The following is an 18,821-nucleotide window of genomic DNA, read 5'->3' as shown; positions in this document are numbered from 1 at the left end:
TGACTGCAACACTCCTTATTGTAATGTTTCGGTGACATTAAAACGTTAGCTGTGATCCAATCTTTAAAATGTTGCTTAGTTTGTCTGGAAACTCACAAGACGAATGTGTGAAAACCTTATGAACAATAATAGTAAAATGTAAGCGGTACGGCACCGCGGTGGTGAAGTTGCTCTTAGATTGGACATTAGGAGCACACAGTTAGGCACCATCAATAAATTCCCGTTTGAACAAAACTGACCAGATTGCTCTCAACTGCTGCTGCTTCATTTCATGTCACCCATTTATGACAGACACCAAAGTGTAACTGCATAGGTATATACAAATATTTTAATAATTTGTATATGTTTTCCTGGAGTCATGACATTTCTTTTAATATATAATAAAGCATATTTTTCTTCCCGAAGCTTGCGAATATCCAACCTAAAACTAACTTCGCAGTTTTCAGTCACCATACATGCTTTATTGTCCCTTCTCGCTCCCACTACAATGTCAAAACAAGGGAAGGTCGGAAGTAGATTAAATTATGGAAAAAAGTCAAAATACCCATCCTCTGGTTTAGGGGTACAACGGGGACCACTGAAAGAAATGACACAATCCCAGAAATGTATGTTTTCATGTGCGGCCATTGCTCTGATTGTGGCCGTTTGCGTGGCACCACTGACAGCTGAAATAACTATATGTAAGTAAACAAGCAACACCAGTGTTGAGTGAAAACCAACAGTAGGGGGCAATGCTACATTTGTTAGCAACAGATAACTACTTACTGAATGTCTAGATTATTATTTTTTTAATTGCCTTCAATGTGTTAATAAGTGTCACTACAGAAATGAAACGACCATTTTTCAGTCACTTCAAGACTGACCACGTTCGATAGTTTGTGTTAATAGTTCACTAAGAAGCAATACCTGTTAGCCCAGAGCTAACTTAAAATAAGCATTGATTGGAAAAAAACAGTAGCCACTCAAAGACTGACTTAAACAATGGCTGTTTGAACTTCCCTCCTGGCGATATTTGACAGATTAAGTCAGCATGTGACCATGCGACTCCATGGTTTAAAGCATGCCATAACTTCAACCCTCTCACATGCTTCCCCATTCTAAGCAGCAGCAACAGCTAGTTAGCTGTTCTGTTTTCAATCTGGCTTTTTTTATTATTTTTTATTTTTTTAGCTTTCATACACTTTTGTACACTTTGTCCTCACTTTGAGGTAAGTCTGGTTGCACAGCTACAACCCTTTATGAATTACTCATGTATATCTGGCTTGTAAAATATATATATGTGTGTGTGTGTGTCACCATTTACAGTTTTAACAGCTGGTATTAATTTTGATCCTGACGGTATTAAACAGTTCAAATGTGTTGTAGGTCTCTAAGTTACTGTAAGATTGTTCATCACATCAGTTCCTAACATTTCAGAGATGGGTGTGGTCAACTACAGGAAGCTGCAGCATATTCTGCATGTGTTCCTTTCTCTGTACAAAAAGTAAATAATAATCTAATTCTGATGTGCGTCTCTCTTGTATGGTAATTCTGTCTGTTTTTGTTCAAATGAACTTTGAATCTGGCAATAAACTGAATGGAACTAGATGAAGTAGGTGCATAAACTGGATTAGAAAAGCAAACAATAATAAAAAAAATCCCATCCCATTTTAGATTTAGGATGTAGAATATTGTTTTTTTTGCCAATATCTGCCAATATGAAGATCTTGGTGTGTTTTCCAATACATTGCAAAGCCAATATCTGCCGATACCAATATTGTGCCAATAAAATCATGCATCCCTAATTTTCTTGCTACATGCGCCACAATTTATTCCATGAAATCCATTTATGCTTCAAAGATGCCAATGATGTACATTGACTAAAGTGAGAATTGTGTGGATCATGTGATTGGTAAAAAATAATAATATGTTAAATAAAATGTTCAGCTTACATTGATAAATCAATTAGCAAATACTCAGTGCTTGACCTTCATCAGGCAAATCTATTTTATTTTTTTACTAAATATTTTAGCAGTGCAAGAGAGTTAGAGAGATTGTTTTTTTAACCCTTGAATACCATTTCCTTACACTTTTCTTCTTCCAGCTGGTTTTCATCACCAAAAACACAAAGACTTAAAGATGGATGAGGCATTACTGACAGTCAGCAATGAGCTGGACATTGGGCTGGTGGTGTCCTGGAAATCCGAGCGCTGCTACCAGGTAGCATCACACACACACAAACATTATACATTTTCCTCCAGCTTATTCTGGAGATGCATGACTTTTTTCAGATGATGAGGAGAATATGTTGCTCTGATCTGGACCCTTGTGTCTTTGTGTACTAGTGTTTGTACCAGCAGCTTGGGGCGGTACCAGGGGCTCCCAGTCCTGGTCAGCTTGGTTCAGTTGACTTTGTTGTGAGCACACAGCATGAAATCACACTACAGCTCAACAGTACTGTCAACCTGCAGCTGTGCATGTAAGTTTAACACAGACATGTTACACAAAGTAAAATGTGTTTTTAATTTTGTAATACAGATCACCGAATATATAGGTATATCTGCTCGGAGCGCTCACTGAATGTTGATTTAAATATTTAAAAAATAATAATAATATAATAATAAATAATAATAATAAAATTCAGAACAATCATTTTACTGGTATTAAAAAACAAATAACATCTATACTCCCACATGTACATGATAACACAGCTGGTTTGACTATAAATGAATATTAAACTGCTGTCATACCTTAAAACTTAAATATTTTACATTTGTACATTTTGCAGGACAGTTAGATATGCAGTATAAAGAAGGTAAACTGTATTTTATTGGCTGGTATGCTATGGGTTTTAATGCCTTTACTTACTAGGGTTCCATTCCACTTTGGGGAGCATGGAAACTACTCTCTTTGGGTGAAAAATCTGAATGACTCCTCAGTGGTCAACTGCTCTGTAGTGACTGATACAGAACCCACCAACAGCTACATACGTGAGTCTCACACACATAAACCCCGTTCGAAAGCTTTTGTGACATGAAAATACAATATGTCATGTCATATAAGTGTTTTGATGCTATATTCATACCGAGTACACACTAAATTTAATTGATGTTGACCCTCTCTTCACAGCAATATTGGTAGCTTTCCTTATATTTGGTGGACTGTTTTTGGTGTCAGCCATCGGTAGAATAATATTAAGGTAATCTAATTTTATTATTTCATTCCTTTCCTTCATTTCATGTCTTTATTTCATTAAGTTTCCAATTAGAGCTGTGAAATAATATGTTCAGTGTTAGGAAATCTCCTAAGCTGGCTGATTATCTCTTGTCCAGGCTCGATGTGGTGAAGAGTATCCTCTTCCGATTGGGTGGCTCCATGGAAACAGAAAGGCTCATCAACTCTGTAAGTGTTACACTTTGACTATTAATTATCCATTTTTTTTATCATATATTATAAAGTAAGTGATGTCCTGTCACGCTTTTATTTTATATTTAGAAGTGCTGTAAAAGTTTTGTTTTGGAAAATGATAAGGTTTTCAGAGGATATTTTTAATTTATTTCACAAATCTTCATGACTTTATCAATCAAATATTTTGAATATATGTGTCATTTGTGCTATAGAAGTGTGTTTGCTCCCAATTGAAAAGTGTTAATCTTTAACATTGCTTTTACTATCCAGGAACTGGGCTTCCCTGGCAGGACTGTACCACCACTTACTGACAATATCCTTCCTCCACCACCCAGACCCAGCAAGAGGCTGCGATCTTTGGACACATTCCGAGGGTAAATCCACACCCCCACCACTTTACCCCTGCAGCTCAGCTTGCTCAATGATTACTGCGTCTTATTATTATTTATTTATATGTTTATTTCGGTCATGTCAGTTAGATCACTCATCATCACACACCATCTTAGTGTAGTTCACACAATACACATAACCGAAAGGGAAAGCGGGAGAAGCAAAGCTTATCTAGTCCCGCCCCCATTACCCACAGAATCCATATTTTCATCGTATACATCATTTTTCTTTTTTCTTATGACATTTTGACAAAAACATGTTTCATTATCAGGTAGCACTCAGAGATGCAGTCAATCAGACTCCATGTATGTCAGCTGTTGTTTGGGTACATTCGCTTCTTGTTTTTGTTTGGTTACATTTGCTTCCACTGCTGTCTCCACACGTTGTCTACAGATTTCTGTCTCTGACCTTTGTCATACTTTCCTCCTGGGTCATTCTGTATTATAATAAACTTTTGTAGCCTGGGATTATACTGTATCATGAGATTTTAACTGCAGTGTGACATTATGGCAGCTGACGCCAGAACTGGTGAATAACGTTAATATGGATCCAGTGTGTTGAAGCTGTACTTTTTGTTTCATGTGATTTTTCTGCTAAGATGAAATGTCTCTTCTCTTGCCTGCAGTGCTCAGTGCCTTTCACTAATATAACATTTTATCTGTCATGTCAGGATTTCCTTAATCATTATGGTGTTTGTGAACTATGGAGGGGGGCGATACTGGTTCTTTAGACATGAAAGCTGGAATGGTGAGCTCCAACCAACCGTTTCTACTTTTTTTGGTCTATTTATTGAAGAATATCACTCACTAAGAGCAAATATTTTAACCTGTACTGTAGCATTGTAACCCATTTTGAAGCATGTGTTTCCCATTTGTCTCCTTGCAGGTCTTACTGTTGCAGATCTGGTCTTCCCTTGGTAAATCTTTAGAGAAATGTGTTTTCTATCCATGCATCTTGATCATCAGCTGTTTTTAAGCTTTGACAGCTGTTATTTCCCCATGTGTTTAATTTATTATTTTCTTGTGCAGTACTTTTAAGCAACTCCAGTATTTTTATTTTTGTTAAATCTTGTTTGGATTTAACTTGGCTTGGAAATCTTTCACCAAACTAAAACCTCACAAAAACAAAACAATACAGAAAAGCCAGAATGAATTAAACCAAAAAGTACTTTTATCTTGAATGGAGTTCCACACACATTTTTGTTTCTCATCTCTTCCAGGTTTGTGTTTATAATGGGGACATCAGTTGCACTGTCAATCAACTCCCTGCTGTGTGTTGGCTCAAGCCGAGGCTCGCTGCTGAGGAAAGTTGTGTGGAGAAGCCTGCAGCTCTTCATCATCGGTGTCATCATTATCAACCCAAGCTACTGTCAGGGAGCATGTGAGGATAAACACCAACAATTATTTGATGTTGTCATCAATTTTCCAGACATGTATATGAATGATTATTAGACCGTGTATTTGTATAGTTTTCCATACTGTGGACTTATGAGGTCATGTGTTCCTATCGTAACTTGTAACTTGTTTTTTTCCTGTATGCCTGTTGGCTTCTGCTCCTCTCACATCCACCCCACAGTATCTTGGGACAACCTGCGGATCCCAGGTGTTTTGCAGCGCCTGGCCTGGTCTTATCTGGTTGTAGCCTGCCTGGATCTGATGGTGGCTAAAGGCCACCTTGACTTCCTCACAACGGTCAGCCATCATCTTCCATTTCCATTTGCAATGAAATCACACAGCAACCTTTTTGCTTAATTAAGATCAATTTCCTTTAAATAGATAGATATTTTGAAGTTGAACAGGTGTGTTGGATTGATGGGGATGTGTTTTGCAGCTTCCAGCTACTTGGTGGTCTCCTTTCCTTGACATCTTGATGTACTGGCCCGTTTGGCTGTGCATGGTCTTCTTAGAAATCATCTGGCTGTACCTCACTTTCCAACTCCATGTACCAGGTTGTCCAACGTGAGTCAAACCTGGCATGTTTTTTCATGTTGTCTTTTTGTATCCATTAAATAAGGGATATCGCTCAGCAAGGATTTATTGGAGTATTGTGTCATTGGTATTTTATTCATGTTTTTTTGTAGACATTTTGAATATATTTTATTAGTGGTTAGCACTCTTGCCTTTGCAGCAAGAAGACCCATGTTTGCAATCCAGTTGGAACAAGGGCCTTTCTGCAATGGAGTTTACATGTTCTCTCAGTGTGGGTGGGTTTTCTCCGGGTTCTCCAGTTTCCTCCCAAAGTCCAAAAACATACAATATAGGGATTAGGCAAATTGGACTCTCTAAATTGACCACAGGTGTTAGTGTGAGAGTGAATGGTTGTTTGTCTCTATGTGGCTCTTTGATGAACTTGCAACTTGTCCATGGTGTACCCTGCTTTTCGCCTGCATTATTATTTGTCACTGACTTGACCTCATTCTTTTTAACAGAGGGTATCTGGGCCCAGGTGGGATCGGGGACATGGGCCTGTATGCCAACTGCACCGGAGGAGCGGCCGGTTACATTGACCGTTGGCTGTTGGGAGAAAACCACATCTACCAGAATCCCTCGTCACGGGTTAGTGAGCAAAACAACATAAACATACCAGCAGTCTTTCCATGGTTTCATTATGAATGTTAAGCTTGAGCTCACTTATCGGTTTTCTGTCTTAAAGACAAACAGAGACTTCTAACCTGAACCATGGCGACACGGCAGGTGATGCAATGGTAAACTGCTCTCCAGCTAATATATAGTTTAAAAACTCTGCCTTGGTTTCTGTCTTAATTAAGGTGATCTATGCAACTCACATGCCATATGATCCTGAGGGTGTTCTTGGCAGCATCAACTCCATCCTCATGGCTTTCCTGGGATTACAGGTTTGTAGTGTGTACTTGTCTCTTGCTTTTCATATTCATGATGTGTAACATTGCCACGGGTAATCTTTTTGTTGTTGTTTAATTTATTATATTTTTAATTTCTACAGGCAGGAAAAATAATATTGCACTACAGAGACCTCCACACAAGTATAATGTCGAGGTTTCTTATATGGGGTTTCTTTTTGGTAAGCATATTAATCAGTTTATTTTTCATTAGGTTGTCATGTTCTATAGACATTGCATTTTAATGTAGTAATATTTCAGTTCCCCTCTCTTTTTTTGTACATTTTCAAAATAAAGTCTCTTGTATCACACAGGGAGCCATTTCAGCAGTTCTGACTAAGTGTTCTACAGACCAGGGCTTCATTCCTGTCAACAAGAACTTATGGTAAGGTTTGTTTTTATTCACTTTAATCTGGAGCAATTGTTGGTAACACTCTTATAGTGCAGCTATTGACTAAATGTTTGGCAAAGTTGTATCCTTAATGTATCCTTAATGTGTTGAAGTTATTGGACTTGAGTGTACACAAACACACAAGCTTGTATTTATATCTTATACAACTAATTGCCTTACCATAAACCTAAACTAAACCCAAGTCTACCCCTAAATATAAGACCAGGTCTTAATCCTGAAAAAGCCCAGACAAAATGTCCCCACAAAGATAGGTTTTCACGTTGTATGGACCTCACAAAGACATAAATAAAAGTACACATACATACACACTTTTTTGCAAGTCCATGAGTAGGATCATTTTGATCTCCATCTCCATGCTGCATACCCAGCTATGTCACTGGGTCATGTCAGTTGTTCATATTTAGCATTAGCTGATGTGAATGTATTGCTTTAAATTGCAGGTGTGAACTCATTGTGTGTATGAAAGTGTTTTGATTGATGAAGGGGAACTTATCTCCAGAGAAAGGAAGAACCCCCATACATACAGAATAAGAAATGTTCAATTATTCTGTCCATTTGATTTCTAGGTCTCTGTCCTATGCGACAACACTGGCCTGTTTTGCCTTTGTGCTGCTGATGCTTCTCTACTATGTAATTGATGTGAAGAAATGGTGGTCAGGAGCTCCTTTCTATTACCCTGGTGAGTGACACAGTCAGACATAAGAAGCCTGCTCTGTGGACCATTGCATGTGAATCCATGTGAATTTTTGAGCTTACCATCAAATGCATCAAGAGTGGCAAGTTTGATTTCCCAAATGAATGCAGCTTTTAATCAAGTTTAATATAAATGTAGTATGTATGTTGTAGGGTTTTGTTAATGTGTCTTTTAGGGTTCTGTGAAATAAAAACCTACTTTTGTGTTTTTATAATTGTCACTCTCCCTCACTCTCACCTGTATGTTTGACTCCAGGTACAAACTCCATCCTTGTGTATGTGGGCCATGAAGTGTTTGAGGAGTACTTCCCCTTTCGTTGGCGCATGGCAAACAGCCAGTCCCATGCTGAACACCTCACCCAGAACTTAGTGGCTACTTCCTGTTGGGTGATTATCTCCTATGTGCTGTACAGAAAGAAGATTTTTTGGAAAATTTAGAATTTGGACCTGTGACTGGTGGATTTTTCAGACAGCAGGGGACACTGTTTACATCAGAATTGCTGGAATTCTATTATGAGTTCTAATATTGGAAAAATTACTATGATTGTGTGTGTCTATCTTTCTCTGAAGAAATATGAGGTCAATTTGTCAAACATTCTTTTTTAAAATGTGTAATCACTACTTTATATGATTATAAAATGTAGTGTATTTTTTTTTTTCAAAGATATGAAGCATCTGCCAAATGTCTTTACTGGCTCAGGAATAACAATTTTAAGAATTTGATAATCTAGCGTGTGACTGTGTTGTAGATGCAGGTTTCATTCCCCATTTTTGTGCCACAAACCAAGGTTTTGCACATGTGGGTTATTGACTTCTCTTTTCTTTTGCTGCCATCTTAAATACAGCTGGACACATACACACAGAACAAATTATTTATACTCTAAAGGAAAGGCTAAGAAGAGTGCTGACATTTTTTCCACTCATTTGGTAAACAAAAGTGAAATTGTGTGTAAGTGTTGTGTTTTGAAATAATCCTGCAATATGTAAGTGTTCAGTTGTCTATGTATAGATTTGCTGTAATGCTCATGTATCATTGCCGGTGAGAAGGTCTGCACAAGTGCAAGTGTGTTTGTTTAATTTAGTTTTTTTACAATCCTCCTCACTTCCCTCACACTCTGCATGTTTTCTTAACAAGGATTTTGTATTTGATGTGATATCGTGCAGAGGGGAAGTGAAAATGACTATTGAAACCACTGGGGTCTTTCTAGTTCATTAGGTTTTGCGAAAACACAAGTCACAGATTTGAATGTTTATTTTCAGTTGACAGAACTCTCTTTACCAAAGTTTGCCAAATAGCAACCATTTCTTTCACATTTTGTCAAAAATGTCATAAATTCTGAGGACACGAGTCTGCTGTATGAGGTCCATTTACCATAGTATTATTCCACAATACATTATACAGTCAGATTTAATTTCAGTAGCAATGCAAACTACAGACTCAAATAACCATTAAATTAAATCAACACTAACTGTTTCAAAGGGAGGATTTGTTTATTTAGGTAGGTGTACCTACCTTAAATTACCCACAGGGTGTGTATTTGATGTCTTATCTTGCAAAAATTGTTCAGCCTCTGCCTTAGTATGTAATTCATCTGATTTGATGCTCTTACTCCCACCATATCATATAAACATACCCCTCCTGCTATCATTTATCAATAGACTTTGTAAAATCAAAATGCTGAGATTTATTTTTTGTATTATTCCTCATAGTTCTCATAAACTAATGAAATTCATTATCAGACTTTTCTAATGTTTTTTTAATCATATATTTAAACACTACATTTATATTACAATAAACCATGTTCCAAATGATTGCTGCTCTTTGAAGTTGGTGGTCATTTGCACTGCATTGCTGTTGATGCGGTCACTTCTGTCTATAAAGCCTTGTGGTTGTGGAAAGTCGTGTTATTATTAGTCTCGTAAAGGTCACGTGACGAATTTATATAACTTTGTATTCCCAGTTGTCATGTTCTACTTAATTATCTTCGAGCTGTGCTACCTATCTGTTGAGCGCGGAGAGGTGTAGTTTGCTTTATTGCTCAATAAGGCGTGGGAATCGAATTACAGTGTGGCTGCCTGGCGGAAAAAACTCACGTTGTGAGGGTGCCGCTTCATCTCGCGATGCAATCGCTTCACCTCCATTCATGTCAATTGTGAGAGTTTTTCTGTTCTCGCGTTACTTTGCAACTTTCCCACGCCTGTTGTTTTGGCGTCTGCCCTCTGCCCGTCGTCCCTCCCTCCCCCTCTCCCTCCTCGCTTCTCACCCCTAGTCACACTCCCCCTCCTTTCTCCCTTCTTTTCCTTCCAGTCTGCCTCTTCTCTTGTGCCGTTGGCTTTGCACAGAGGCCGTGGGAGGGATCTCGCGATTGTTGGACTTTTTTTTTCCGGAGGGGGGTGAGTTATTCGGAAGATGGCGCCCGTTGTTACGGGGTAAGTGGTGAAATCCAAGGCTTAAATTTATTTGAAAAAAGTTTTATTTAGTTGCGGTAACTCTTCGCCAGTTTGTGCTGTTGTGTGATGTGTCTGCGGTCAGACTTCTGCCGTAGCCTCGGTAAACTTACCCCACACTGTGCCTGATGTGGGGTCACACTTGTGCAAAACTATTCTTCGTAGTGTCGCCTGGTGTCTCTGCCGTTTGTTGAGCTGTTGTGCGATATTAGCATCATTTTCAATTCATCTCGGAAACTTTTGGACAGTGTACAGTTGTGCTCTGTGGCGTTACTCACTTTGTGTCGGTGTAGTTTCTGCTTCCATAACGTAAGCTGTGAAACTTCTAAACCCACTTACCGTTCAATATGTCTTTTTTTACTGTCAACACTGGTGCGTTAAGTAGTTAGTATGGGTGAACGATTTTTGGGGAAAATACTGTATCTGTCAAGTGTTGTGATTAAATTTGCGATATCGTTTTGCAAAGTTCAGTATTAACAACATATTTGACACATACATGAATCTATCCACATCATTCACTACTCTGGATTAGTGTGTGTGTGTGTGTGTGTGTATAATATTTATGTATCATTGTTTTAAAAACGGCCATTTCAATCTATTTAAGAATTATTCAGCCCTAACAGTAATGGCACTATTGCCATATTATTATTGGTTGTAACAGAAACTCAATCCCAGGTGTGAAACGTTTCCGAGTGCACGTCTGTGATTTTATGAATAGGCGTAGTTCTTGAAGAACAGAATGGAGTAATAAGAACACCGTCATTTCTCATCGATATTCTCAGCCTCTCACCCAGTTGTTTGATTGTCAAAAATCTCCTTTACTAAACCCCAGCATAAAACACGTTAACACTCTGATGTTTTTGTTTTGCAGGAAGTTTGGTGAGCTGCTTCAGCCTCAGCGTTTGACAAGGTAAAAGAGAGGCATTTTTTAAGTCAATGCTTCTGCAATTTGTGCAGTGCTGTGTTAAAATGTGTTTCCCCTTATTGCAGGGAGGCTATGAGGAATTACCTAAAGGAAAAAGATGATCAAACAGTGCTCATTCTACATGCAAAGGTTGCCCAAAAATCATATGGCAATGAGAAAAGGTTTGTAATTGTAGGGACCAGTAACTTTGATACAGCTTTGTGTTTCTGAGAATGTGTGATAGATAAATCAGTGAAACTCTGATGTGTCTATCAGGTTTTTTTGCCCTCCACCCTCTGTGTATCTGATGGGCAGTGGCTGGCAGAAGAAGTTGGAGAAAATGGAGAAGGAGGGTTGCACTGAGCCAGAGGCCCAGCCATGTGCTTTCATTGGGATTGGCAACAGTGAGCAGGAGATGCAGCAACTCAACCTGGAGGGGAAGGTATGTATGCATGTGAAATTACACAGCACTGCAGGACTATCAATGACCTATTCTTCCTATGATGTTACACTGGGTACACACTCTGCTATTCATTCACTCTCTAGCAATGAACACATTCGTTTTTTAATGCAATAAGGAATTGTCTTGGTTAATGCTCGACCCTACCACTGATATACCATGCAAACTGGTATACCTTGCAAACTAACCGGTGCGCAAAATGAACAGTGGCTTTGTAGTGTAGTGTAGTGTGCATCCTCTGTTTATCACTGCAGAACTTTGTTTATACTATAACTGATATTGTTTTCTTGCTGCACTGATGTCACCCCTGAACCAGTCACACAAAAACCTCTGCCTTTTCCTTACATTAGAATTTCTGCACAGCTAAGACACTGTATATCAGCGACTCGGATAAAAGGAAACACTTCATGCTGTCTGTTAAGATGTTATATGGAAACAGTGCCAACATCGGAGTCTTCCTCAGCAAGAGGATCAAGGTCATCTCTAAGCCTTCCAAGAAGAAACAGTCCTTGAAAAATGCAGATTGTGAGTTTAAGGCTGTGTGTACACACACACACACACATATGCCACTTTTCCACTATGTGCTCACGGCTTGGCTCAATTACAATATTGTACTTCCTCAATGTAGGCGGCGTCATCACTGCACGGCTGCATGAAACTGCCGTGACTTCTTTTACATGCGACACACAGACTAGTGATGGTCAAAACAGTTGTTTTCAGTGTACTGAATCATTAGAATCAGTTAATTAAAAATATTTTTTGACAGAATCGTTCAGTACTTCCTGTATGACCGGAGCACAGACTCCGCCTGACACAGTCACTGAACTGAAATACAGTGGCAGGGGTTGTGATGCAATCGCAAGCTTTCAGCAGTGCTGCCGCTATATACACCAGACTCTTCTGTTAAATATTGGGATTTTAGACATTTCCATGCTAAATGTCGGAGAATGAGGCAAGATTTTTAAGTCTTTTTAGTTGATCTACAGTTCATCATTGTCCGGTTTGATTCTTGAGTCTGACGACGTCACGCATAGTATTGGCCCAGCTCGATTGGAACCACGTCAGAGCAGGTACTAAAAATGACCACATACCAGGTACTATCACAAATGGAACAGTTATAAAAACATGCTGAGGCGAGCCGGGACCATGTGGTGGAAAAGCAGCAATACACTCTCTCTTCTTACCTTGTGTAAAGACTGTTGGATTGTTTCACTACTAAGGACGTTTCATTTTATTGTGAAAAAGAACTTGGATTCCACTTGCCTGTAGAGACACTGTATTATCTCTCCTCCTTTATCTCTGTTTTCTCTCTTCTTGTCATCCCAGTGTGTATAGCTTCAGGAACTAAGGTGGCTTTGTTTAACCGTTTACGGTCCCAGACGGTTAGTACCAGGTATCTTCACGTAGAGGGCGGAAACTTTCATGCCAGCTCCCAACAGTGGGGCGCCTTCTACATTCACCTCTGTGGGTTACCTTTTTTTTTTTTTGCATTTGTCTTCATTTTTTTAGTTTCAGTTTTTATGGATGTGCAACAATTGACGTCTTATAGATAGATTTACCTATTTAACAAGTGTTGTTTTCTACTCTCTTTGTACTCTATTCTTTTCTACTCTATTTACACACGTCATTTATCTAAGTAGAGAAATTGAGTTATTGACATTTATTTAAGCTATTATTGTGTTCTGTCATTTGTTTAGTGGATGATGAGGAGTCTGAAGGGGAAGAGTTTTCTGTGAGAGATGGCTACATTCATTATGGCCAGACGGTCAAATTGGTGTGCTCTGTTACTGGCATGGCCCTGCCCAGACTGGTATGCATGTGTTTTTGTTTGTGAGACAAAATGCTAATGCACGGATGTATGCACACACTACTGCTCAGAGGTTTTAGAGCACCACAACAGGGCTTTTGCAGCAAAAAGGAAATGACATGACGCACATCTTTTCTCCAGGTGTGCACAAGTAAATGAAACCTGCAAAATGTCTCAACTATAGTTAATTATTTACATACCACCTGTACAGACATAATACAGGAACAAACCATGCTCCTTCATGACATTTAGGACATTACTAGTCATGTATACTGCTATCAGAGTGGTGAAGGATGAAAGGGAAACTGTTAATTTGTTCTGCAGGTTTTGATAAACTTTCCAAACTTTCATTTCAATTGTAGAAAGCACAATGTCTCATTATGTTTGCTCAATTGTCAAATGAGTGACAATCTTTATTTGTTTTAAGCTTTAATGCCCGAAGCACTGTAGCGTAACACCATTTAGATTTCAGTAACTGGAAAATGGAAAAGTTCTAAAAATTTGGATTTGTGAGGTAGCTGTACATTGTCTCCCAGCGTTTTTTTTCCACACATATGCTCTTATGTACGTGTGATGGGTGTGCTGTACATGTGCGTCTCCTCAGGTCATTCGCAAAGTAGACAAGCAGATGGCATTGATGGATGCAGACGACCCAGTGTCCCAGCTCCACAAGTGTGCCTTCTACCTGAAAGATACAGACAAGATGTATCTCTGCCTGTCACAGGAGAGGATCATCCAGTTCCAGGTGTGCAGTCGCTCATGCATGATTTTCTCTATTCCAGTTCTGTGTGGCGCCACTGTTGCCAAACACAACTGGTAATTTTGCTTAAGTGCACCATTGGAGTTAATGTCCCTCCTCATATTTTTATGTTAAAAGGCATTTTCAATCAGAGAACCACATGTTTGCTAATAATGTTTCATCTTTCCTACATTTGCGTGTTTAGCATAGCAAGATATAGCATAAGCAAAGCACAATGTCTCACATTTTAAATTTTAGATCATTTCTTTAGAATTATTTTTGTTCTACTAGAAATATGTTAATATTACTGGTGAAAAAAAAAAAGTGTAGTCTAGCTGTTTGTTTTCTGTCTTATTCCTCCTTTTCTCTGCCTAAAGCAGTTGTGTTATTATAATTATAACAACACAGAGACGAACCACCATCCACACTGAAAGGTCCTCAGTCAAACGGGGTCGCAGACCTGGGTCTTTATGTTATTATGCAACAGCGCTAGCCACTACTCCGCCATGTGTCATGATGATAACAATAATAATAATAATAATATTAATAATAATAATAATAATGAAGATACATTTTATTCATAAAGTGCTTTTTACTCACAAGAGAACACATTCTACGATTTTAAAAACAAGACGAACAAGAAGTTCTGGGGTGAGATGGGTGGTGCCAACTGATATTCATTTACATTTGCTTTTTGTTTTTCCAGGCAACACAGTGCTCCAAAGAGACTAACAAAGACACCATCAATGATGGGGCTTCCTGGACTATTATTAGCACTGACAAGGCAGAGTACACCTTTTATGAGGGCATGGGCCCTGTCCCCACACCGGTCACACCTGTGCCTGTCGTGGAGAGTCTGCAGGTACATGCACAGCCTGGTGAAAATATGCTTGTTACGCTTTATATCAGCAAATATCGTGCCATTTACTGAGCCCATGTAGACGTTATTAAACTCCCCAGTTACTTGAAATGTGACATTTTAGTGCTTTAATCAGATAGCTGTTGTTGAAATGTCACCTTCATGCTATAATAAATTTTTAAAAAAAGCAACTTCAAGATTTTTGCCAGCTCATCCTGTATCGTAGGGTATAGTAAGTTTTATCTAATCAAGCACTGTATGATTGTTTTGATGCCCAGTCCTACCCCCAAAATAATGTACCATTCAGATGCATCAACTCCATTGTGGGGATAAGCCTGTGTTTTTCTGGTCTCTCCCTCCTCAGCAGCTCCCCCACATCTCTTATCCAAACAGCCTACATAAATATGTGCCGTAAAATCTCTTTTTTTTCCCAAGTTAAACGGTGGTGGAGATGTTGCCATGTTGGAGCTGACGGGACAGAACTTCACCCCTAATCTGAGAGTATGGTTCGGTGATGTGGAGGCTGACACCATGTACAGGTCAGTGTTAGTATTGGTGAGTACACGTAAATGCGTAATGGCTCAATACTCTAACCTCGTCTCATGTGTCTGCCACACAAGATGCGGGGAGAGCATCCTGTGTGTGGTGCCGGACATTTCTGCTTTCAGGGAGGGCTGGCGCTGGGTGCGACAGCCGGTGCAGGTTCCTGTCACACTCGTCCGTAATGATGGGATCATCTATGCCACAGCCCTCACCTTCACCTACACCCCTGAACCAGGGCCCCGACCTCACTGCAGCGCTGCCGGGGCCATTCTGCGCACACATAGCATCTCTTCTTCATCACCGGCATCTTCATCCTTGCCGTCATCCTCGCTGGGTCGGCTCGGGGACGGCCAGGGATCTTACAACAGTAGCAACTCAGGGATATCATCTGGGGCATCGGCAATGTCAGTGCTGTCATAGCAATACTGTGCTGTATGTGCTTGTTGTTCAGAGTGTTTGCTTTTAATGAGTGAGAAAATGTGTCGATACACTTTCCAAAGATGGCTCATGGACCTGTGAAGAATTGCACACAAAACTCTTGACGAGAAAGTAAGTGTGGAATCATGAGCAAGCCAGTGTTCGGAGGAGAAAAAGAAAAGTTAGCAGACGTTACTTGGGATAACTGACTCCTCTTTAGCTCCATCTTGTGGTCTGGTGTGGATCTTCATCTCAGAGGAGACAAATCTGATTCTCACAACTCATTGAAAGAAGAACCATGTTGTTCTTTAGATCCTGTGGGTTTTGAAAGCTATTTTTCTTTGCTTTCTCACTGCCATGGTCGAGTTTTCTACTGAAAGACTTTTTCTGTTGTGTGTAAGGGAAACATGTTGCAAGAGTAACATGGTTTTTACGGACCAAGAAATATTATTATATTATTTTATTCATATTATATTTTATAAGCTTTTGCTAAGGTACATTATGACATTTGTATGATACTGCATAGTGAGTTCACTTTTTTTCTACCAGACTTTTTCATGTTTTGTGGCTCTTGTTTGCCTCTTGTCTCAATGGAGGGGTAGTTTCTAAGTCTGACTGGAGAGTCTCAACTTTTCCCTCATCTCTTTTTTTGAAAAAAGATCATAGATAATCTCTGCTTGCCTAGTCATCATTGCTGACCTTTTATCTTTTAACACTTTCCCACTTTGTATGAAATGAAGAACGGACAAATATAGTGTTTTTTTATATACTATATATAGGCACTTAAGACAATGAAGGCATGTGCTTCTCTGGCAGCAGTTCTTCACTCTTCCATGCCACAGAGCAGTTTCTTGCAACTCTTTATATCAAAGATGCCATTTTTGTGTGGTCTGTGAGACCAAGCTTGACTTATCAGCACCACATTGCTGATACTCAAAATTTGAACACAATAGTAATTTCCAAAGGAATTGATGGACCGGTGTCCAGAAAAGGTCAAGGAACAAGAAGATCGAAATCTTGAAAGTGGCTGTGGGACTTTTTTTTTAGGTTGTGCTTATATGTGGAAGAAGTTCAGCACCATCTCTGCCTTGCAGTTTCATGTCCTGCCTTTTCACTTCTATGTTACGTTTGGATTGAGCCACACTGATAAATCGGGTTATTTCAAACACAGCACCCGACAGCAAACAGTAATATTGGTTTTACTGAAATCAATTTATGTGGTGAGGTGATGCGTTGTACTTCACTTTCTACCATATCAAGTACATTTTGAAATTAAAACGGACTTACTTTGCGCAACAGTAAGTATAGTGAAGGTTTTCTTGAAAAAAAAATTATAACTATAATTACCTGTCTGTCTTAAGATTACTGACAAAGTACCTATGATATACATGTCATACTGTATATCATGTTTAAAGATGGACATGATTGAAATGAGTCATTTCTGTGATTCTTTTGGCTTATTTGGTTTATTGTCAGTCAAAAGTTGCCACAACAATGACATGAAGCACTTAAGCTATTGCATATGTGTTTTCAGCCTGAAAGTAGATGTATTGTTGTGTATGTGAGTTTTAACGTCATCAATCCAGCAAATCCTCCGTGTGGTGCAGTTGAAACTCACAGCTGAGAAGCATTTGTTTTCATTTGCCATCATGTTACTCTGTTAGACCGCTGGAGTTGCATACTGTCAACTTAAAAATTATTTTACACACATCTGATTCAGCATCGTTGTACAAGTTGTAGCCTGAGTCCTGCCTGGTTCTACAGAGGAGAATGTTTTTTTTTTGTCACTTACACACCTAATAAAACATTTGTTTGTATCAAATTAATGATTTTTTTTTTAATCTTACTTCAAAGTTTCTCCATTGTATTATTCAACTGTTCCTCGTTAACTATTGGGCCTTCACGCCGCTATGCACTGTTCAGTAAAAGTTTGTGTGCTAAGATAAAGTCACAAGGTCAGCTGTGTGTTGGCGTGCTTAAACAACCGCGTATGACCGTTCGCATTTTTACGAGGAGCTTGTGTTGAAGTAAATGTCATCTTTCTCACATAGGACTTTTTTTTCTCTCATCATCATCATCATCCCTCCTCCATCTTTCTGGTGGTCTGGTCGAACGCTGAAAACCATCGACCATGAATCGTCTGCTATTGTTCTACAGAGAAAGGTCAGGAATTAAACTGAACTAAATGTCATTTGTGTACATGATTTGGTGTCTGTGCCAAGGTTTTAAATTTGATCCATTTATCTAGTCATGTGTTGGGGTAAAAGATTGCACTTACACACAGAATATGAACATAATAGTGATTTTATGTCACGGGCCAAATGAAATGAGGCATGTGTGGATGAAGGTTGATGTATATATGTATATGAGCTCCTTGCTGTGTGACGTCTTGGTGTAGAGTTGTTTAAAGGAATACTTCACAGATTTGCATTTAGCTTTGTATTGCTAGAAGAGGGGTAGTATTTTTGTAAAATTGTGCTTCCCAACCACATTTTCCCTTGAGTCGAGAAATATCTTCATTATTTTCTTTGTTACGTGCCCACCAGTGACACTTGGTCTGAGGCTTGAAACTGCAACGCTTATTCAGCACTTTTTAGACCCACTCGTAGGGGGACGGGACCTCATTCCCAGAATGTAAACAGTGTCCACCATCTTTGCTAACAGTTAAGCTAACAGAACAAAGAAAAGAATGAAGATATTTCTCGACTCAGGGGTAACTGAGGTTGGGAAGCACACTTTTTCAAAAATACTACGTCTGTCTGTCTGTCTGTCTGTCTGTATGTCTTCACAGGTCCTGCTGAGGCCTTATTGGACACTTGCCTCCTGGACATGCTCTGCAGGGTAGAGGTCAGATCTGTCTCACTATTTTTAAACTGGGAGCCAGATTGCTGGGCTGTAACCTGAT

At 39.2% G+C, this 18,821-nt stretch overlaps 2 protein-coding genes across 3 annotated transcripts; both read left to right on the top strand.

Moving 5' to 3' along the window:
- Positions 1-470: 470 nt before the first annotated feature.
- On the top strand, positions 471-9,551 carry hgsnat (heparan-alpha-glucosaminide N-acetyltransferase). The gene is made up of 18 exons (XM_044028045.1): positions 471-680; positions 2,084-2,199; positions 2,325-2,458; positions 2,851-2,969; positions 3,109-3,178; positions 3,312-3,381; positions 3,658-3,761; positions 4,448-4,524; positions 4,663-4,693; positions 4,997-5,157; positions 5,353-5,468; positions 5,608-5,735; positions 6,206-6,332; positions 6,545-6,631; positions 6,739-6,816; positions 6,949-7,019; positions 7,613-7,725; positions 7,996-9,551. Exons 1-18 carry the CDS (start codon positions 488-490, stop codon positions 8,175-8,177), a joined length of 1,977 nt encoding a protein of 658 aa, XP_043883980.1. The 5' UTR covers positions 471-487; the 3' UTR covers positions 8,178-9,551.
- A 442-nt stretch (positions 9,552-9,993) lies between these two features.
- On the top strand, positions 9,994-17,214 carry LOC122771634 (recombining binding protein suppressor of hairless-like). 2 transcript variants are annotated; one of them, XM_044029305.1, is made up of 11 exons: positions 9,994-10,169; positions 11,059-11,097; positions 11,178-11,273; positions 11,368-11,533; positions 11,902-12,076; positions 12,878-13,015; positions 13,249-13,361; positions 13,963-14,103; positions 14,804-14,959; positions 15,392-15,495; positions 15,577-17,214. In XM_044029305.1, exons 1-11 carry the CDS (start codon positions 10,150-10,152, stop codon positions 15,917-15,919), a joined length of 1,491 nt encoding a protein of 496 aa, XP_043885240.1. In that variant the 5' UTR covers positions 9,994-10,149; the 3' UTR covers positions 15,920-17,214. The 2 variants fall into 2 exon arrangements, with proteins under 2 accessions (XP_043885240.1, XP_043885241.1); XM_044029306.1 differs by lacking the exon at positions 12,878-13,015.
- The last annotated feature ends 1,607 nt before the right edge of the window (positions 17,215-18,821 follow it).

Source organism: Solea senegalensis, linkage group LG6 (genome assembly GCF_019176455.1).
Source record: "Solea senegalensis isolate Sse05_10M linkage group LG6, IFAPA_SoseM_1, whole genome shotgun sequence".
Classification (NCBI taxonomy): Eukaryota; Metazoa; Chordata; class Actinopteri; order Pleuronectiformes; family Soleidae; genus Solea; species Solea senegalensis.
Note: the sequence above shows the minus strand (reverse complement) of the source record. Positions and strands in the feature narration are given on the sequence as shown.